The sequence below is a fragment of the Lipophrys pholis genome, assembly GCF_963383615.2.
Source record: "Lipophrys pholis genome assembly, chromosome: 18".
Classification (NCBI taxonomy): domain Eukaryota; kingdom Metazoa; phylum Chordata; class Actinopteri; order Blenniiformes; family Blenniidae; genus Lipophrys; species Lipophrys pholis.
Genome location: NC_137646.1, coordinates 10,627,552 through 10,633,595, shown reverse-complemented (window position 1 = coordinate 10,633,595; position 6,044 = coordinate 10,627,552). Strand labels below are relative to the sequence as shown.

Genomic DNA, 6,044 nt, shown 5'->3' with positions numbered 1-6,044 from the left:
CACCTGCTGCTGAGGTGACGGACCGATTCTGTACAACTTGTGTGTTCACGGTGAACAAATGTCAACAGTACAAAAGAAAATGTCTGTAGAGCAGCGAGCAAGACGAACCTCTGTGCAACCGCTAGTTGTTTGGCACCATTCCAAACCTACTAGGTCTGTCAGTACAACTGACAAGGATACTACAAGACTCACAATAAAAAAAACAACCTATTAATGTGGAATAATTGTAAATGTCGCCCTCTTGTGGTAGAAAAAGCACACAAATCATGTTTTAATCTCGTCAAGCCTTTAATAGATTTATATGTCCACCTATAGACGTGAAACGATGAATTTGATAAAACAGTAAAGATTAATTTAATAAGCAGTTGAGAATTGAAAAAGACAATTTGTTCACATTTTTTTCTCACCCTCCCCTTTTGTTCCCCCTTTATGTATTTAGCTTCACCTGAAGGGAGGCACTTATTGGCCTGTTTTTAATTGCATTTGATGAACCAGAGTTCCCAGACAAATATACATTTCACTTTGGCATTAATATAAATATCACTGGCACTAGTCTGAGGCCTAAAACCAGAAATAAGAATGATGCGATTTTCACCTTTTTTTTTATGGTAGAGACGAATATCTTGCAATACAATTACTAGTTGTTTTATTGAAACAGAACTAAATAAGACAGATTAGTCTCATAAAAGATCTTCAGTGTAACTGTTACAATAGTTGCAGACTATTTGTGAAGACCTTTTACTGCCTGTGGATTCCAGCAGGAGTTTAATATTTTATACAACCTGGTAAAAAACAAGGAAATCTATTTTCCAGTTCCGTCAGCTGAAAAGCTTCACATTCTGACTGAATACTTCATCTATTTTATGATATTCTGTATTATTTATGTAGATTGTGCCCTGCTTATTAATAATCTGCCTTTTGGGGGATAATGAAGTTCATCCTGACCTGAAATCAGATGTTGAAAGAAATCACTCACAACAAAAAGGCAAAAAAACTCAAACGTTAGAAGTTGGAACTTCGCTTGGACCTGCACATTTGGCTTCCGGTGGCGGCGGTGTGTGTGCTGGAGTTTGTGTGTGCTGGAGTTTGTTTGTGGATGAGAAAAACAATCTGAGAAAAGTACAAAAATGTCTGCAAATCACACACAGCACATTGTTCTGTAGGTCAATGCCTCATAAACTAAATATATAAGTAAATCTGAACACTGCTGTTTATGAAACAAACATTTTGAAAGTGCGTAAATGCCCAATCTGTACACTCACATGCAAGGGTTAAAGAACGAGGGGTTTTGATTAGTTATTTTGGTGTGAAAATGTGAATAGGACCACTGGGCAATTTAACAGACAGTCGAGACACTGGACAGGAAGTCAAGTTTAGTTCAATTTAAGGTGCAATAATCATATCAAAGAAAAACTGTGTTGTTTTTTTTGTTTGTTTTTTAAATAACTAAATCTAAAAATGTGGGGGGAGTGTGACACATGTGAATGGGAACATTGATTTATTTAAAAGACTCATGACAAATATGACCTGATATAGAACTTAAAGAGCTTTTTTACAGCCGGTTTGGTTATTGAAGAACAGTCAGTAACATGGTTGGGGAGTAAAGGAGAACTATAAGAAGGTAAAAGTTTCATCCATCCATCTTCTCCCACTTATCCATTTCTGGGTCACGGGGGTGGCAGTCTGAGCACTGTCACCCAGATCACAATGGACCCATTAAGAACCTTCCTGCAGGTGGTGAGCCCACAGGAAGGTGGCGCCCGGCATGGGACATGAACCCACTACCTTGAGTTTTTGAGTCTCATGATCTACCAACTGAGCTAGCCGGGGATGGTAAAAGTTTCAAAACATGACAATTGTTACTTAAAGCTGCTTTATTTAAGATGTAACCAACAGATTAGATGGACGTAGTGACTCACTGAAATGTTTTCTTTTTAATTACAGGGAGCTCGGGACTGTGTCGATCAGTTAGCATTCTAACTTTAGTTTTATTCTAAGTTTGTTTGATTATTTCTAAATGTTTTGAAGCCAAATAAAAGTGTACTTTTAAAGAGGTCATATTATGCAAAATTCCCTTTCTAAAGGTTTTCCAACAGTAGTAATCGTCCCCATACCTGGAATGACACATCAGAAGTAAAGAAAGTCTGTCCTTTCTCTCCCTGGCTTGTTTCAGGTTTTAAACAAGCCAGGGAGAGCCAACCAGCCAACCAGCCAATCAGAAATCAAACCCTATATAGTGTCATCAGGGTTTTAGCCAATCCCAATCAAGGTAGGACCTCCTTTTGACCTTCCCACAATTAGGCAGCTCTGCTCTGGCACATGGCACCACGAGAGGAAATACTTCGTCCTTTTGTGTGGGCGGAGCCAGTCCAGCTCACACAGACACAGCAGATTCTGAATGCAGCTCCTATGATCCAATATATAAATAGAGAAAAATCAAGGAAATGCTGGATTTGGGGAAATAAACTTTGATTACAATGTTTGTGGACCAACGACACCATGTGAAAGTGTTAAACCTGCATAATATGACTTCTTTAAAGCTGGTGATGGAAATAATAAGTCGAGAGGATTTAATGTTGCACATGTCGCTTCAGTCTCACAGAAGTTAATGGAAAACGGCCACAGAAACAAAAACACACTCACTCCTTTTCATATTTGACCTTTTTTGGTTTTGTCTGGTTATGTCACAGCAACTCAGAGCAAAAAACTTATTTGGTTTGTGACAATAAGTAAATCTCTTCCTGTGAAGCAAATTCACTGTATAAAAACTTGAAAATCACATTTATCATCAAACTACTGACATTGAATTCAAAATGAGCTGTTTTTGTTTTACCTTCATTTACAATAGAAAATAGATATTTCAAACGTTTGATCTCACATGTTGCATATTGTCAGTTTTAAATTAAGTGAAATTTGTAAAAAGCTTTGTATTTTAAGTGTGAAAAGACACTTCAACAGGAAGCTGGAGAAGATTTTGTGTAAGATTTTCAGTTTTTACAGTATTTGAAGCCTCTTAACCGATTTTAATCATATTTAGGGACAAATTGTGTCCAATTTGATTGAAATGTTAAAGTTATTTAGCTGCTTCTTAATGTTTTGAACACTTGATTCATGTTAAAATGCACACAAAATAAAAAGACTGCATTCAAATTCAGTTAAACTGTAACTAATAGGAGTGGTTTTGAGTAGCAGTGCTCAACTGTACAAGTGTTTTAACCCATTCATCCCCTGGATCGGCATGTTAGGTAACACCTCCATTTGCAAGACCTTTACAAAGCTGAGCAGATTTGATAAAAAACAAAACAAAAACAACAACATGGAGAAAAAGGCAAAATCAGTGGTTAGATGGTTGACATTGAATGCAGGAAAACACTGTGTGGACGTAAATGACAACGTTAACAGAGTCCATGCAGCTACCTTCACTTTAGTAGATCTAAGTATCAAAAACAAGGTTTGTAAAATTATGATACACATTATTTACATTGTGATTCTTACTGCATCTCTATCAAGATAATCTCATACGCTTGTTTAGCTTCTTGTCTTTTGATCATCCGAGTGACTTGGACTTGGAAAAAAAGACATTTCTTCTGGTGGATAATCAAGAGAAGCTTCCCAATATTGGAAATTCCTCATAAAATGTGAGTCTGTGCAGCAGCAGGGGCCTGTAAGTGCAACACATGTTGGTGATAGGGTTAACTTTTAGTCTGATTTGTCTCTTTAAGTTGCTCCTCTCCTCGCCCTTTATCATACCATGGTCTCCGAGCTGGAGCCCTTCCCAGTGAAGAAGTCCCAGAAGTTGGCGGCGGGGGACTTGGCCTCCTCCTGGGGGGTCTGCTGCCTCACCCAGATGCTGCTCTCAGTGGAGCTGCTGAGGCTGGAGCAGCTTCCCCCACCGCTGCCCCCCAGACTGAAGCTCAGCGCTGAGCCCAGCGGGCCGCGGCGCTCCGGGGGGTCCAGGTCCTGACCCTGCAGCCTGGAGGAGGAGGAGGAGGAGGAGGAAGGCTGCGCCAGGCTCAGCAGGTTGTGGTGGGAGTGGAACTGACGCATGTGACGGATGGATTTACCTGGAGGGACCTCACCTGGAACGTCAACAAAACACAGAAAACTGTCTTTTCATTCTGAGTTACCACCATTAAAAAGTAACTTACCCCCTGACGTTAACCTGGTAATCGAATCCTAATGTGATTTAAGCAGAAACCTTCACCAGTTATTTGTTAATTGGTCCATTTTTTGACGATTCTTATAATTGCTTTGGTATTTTAAATTTAATCGTGTCTTCTTTCTTTTGATCTTTTCTTGATTTTATCCACCTCTTTCACTGCCAACATGTTTAAATTGCTGCTGAAATGGGCTACAGATTCAAGCTGCAACACCTCATCTCACCACCAGGTGGTAGTGCTGCCACATTTATTATCAAATTACTCAAAGGTATCCTTTTTTATTTCACACGTTTGAGATATGGCACATGTTTGCATGTTTGCATGTTTGTTAACTTATCTGATTTTGCCAGACGTTTTGTATTTCCAGGAAATTATATTTTTTCACTTTTTTGTTTGCTGTTTCATCTTCTTGTGAATTCGTGCGTCTTTACGGTTAAGTTTTGCAAATGTTTGTTTTTTTCCCATTTAGAACTTTTATGTATATAAAGAGTTTTAGATTATCCTTTTTTGCACATTTGAAGTCAGAATGTTGTGTTTGCATCTTTGGAGATTTTTGTGTGTGTTTGCATAGTTTTCGTGAAAAAAGCAGTTAGTGGAGTTTGACTGCTATTTGTGTTTTTAATTCAAATTTGGGGGGATTCTATGTTAACTATGCTGTAATTCTGCAATGTTTCTGTGTGCAGTTAAAGCTTATTTGCAGTTATAATTTTTGTGCGTTTCCTTTCAATGTTCTTACTTGTATTCAAATTTTTCTATATGTTGGTTGTAGTTTTTTTCACATTTGTAATTGAATATTAAATTGTTTTTTCTTTTTCATTTGCTCTGCATTGTTTTTTTCACATAAACATATTGTGTGGCATTTTTGTGTGTTTATTTTATGTATTTGCAGCTCATTTTGTGCTTCATTGAGATTTAGACCTGCAACTGCATGTTTGCAGTTATATTTTAATGCAGAATTTATCATTTTAATTTTCTGCATACATGATTTCGGTCTTTGCCGTTACATTTTGTGTTCGTTTGCAGTTTAAATCAAATGTATAAAGGTAATTTAACAATTATTTTCTCATCACTAATTTACCCTATGATCAGTATGATACTGTAGATTTTAATGCAGATGATGGTGAATTTCCCACAGCATGTAAACACACCGTATCTGGTGTCCTGCCGCTTCCTGTTCTGGTTCAGTTTGAGAACGTTCAGGAAAACTTCGCTGGTCAAACTGCCGTCGCCGCCACTGCCATCAGGAGGGAAGAGTGGCGACGGCGGCTCGAGTGGCGACAGACTCCCGCTGGACGCCCCCACCGAGTCCAGAGATGCCCCCGTGTCCCGGCGGCCCCCCGACTCGCTGCTGCTCTCCACGGTTAAGTGGCTGCCGCTGCAAAGAGGCGGGAATAACACGGATCAGCGTCAGGTCAAACTGTAGACGTTTGTCAGTTTCACAGAAACTCCCGGATCAGTAAATTTGATCAGTAATAGGAACTGATTTAAAAATAAAGCCATTATAAATTAGTTCAAGCAGGAAATCAGTCACAGTTACACAAGCTTCCTAATTCCTCAAATCCAAAATAAACTCTTAAGTCTTAAGCTGCTCTAACTTTACCTTTTTATAATCATCGAACTTAATCAGTGTCACTGCTGAGTTACTGCTTTTATTTCTATGGATGGGGTGAAGGCAGAACTCCCACGAGGAGTTTTAGTAACACAATCCAACTCTTCCATTCCCAGCTTGACAGGAATGTTAAGAAGTTCCTGTGATGATGCTCACCTGAGTTTCCTCCGCAGCAGGTAGTCGATAATGTCTGGGTCGGTCTGGATGAGACTCATCAGCACCTCCTGCTGCAGCTCTGCAGAAACCTGCAGGAACACATGAGAATGAGAAACGCG

General features: G+C 39.1%; 1 protein-coding gene across 1 annotated transcript in view; it reads right to left on the bottom strand.

Moving 5' to 3' along the window:
- Positions 1 to 1,861: 1,861 nt before the first annotated feature.
- arhgap36 (Rho GTPase activating protein 36) overlaps positions 1,862 to 6,044 on the bottom strand; it is a 45,749-nt gene continuing 41,566 nt past the window's right edge. The window contains exons 10-12 of the mRNA XM_080485958.1: positions 5,926 to 6,014; positions 5,309 to 5,535; positions 1,862 to 4,079 (exon numbers count right to left, since the gene is read on the bottom strand). Of these exons, the coding sequence (XP_080342084.1) occupies positions 3,745 to 4,079; positions 5,309 to 5,535; positions 5,926 to 6,014 (651 nt within the window). The 3' untranslated portion in view covers positions 1,862 to 3,744. The remainder of the gene's footprint in view (positions 4,080 to 5,308; positions 5,536 to 5,925; positions 6,015 to 6,044) is intronic.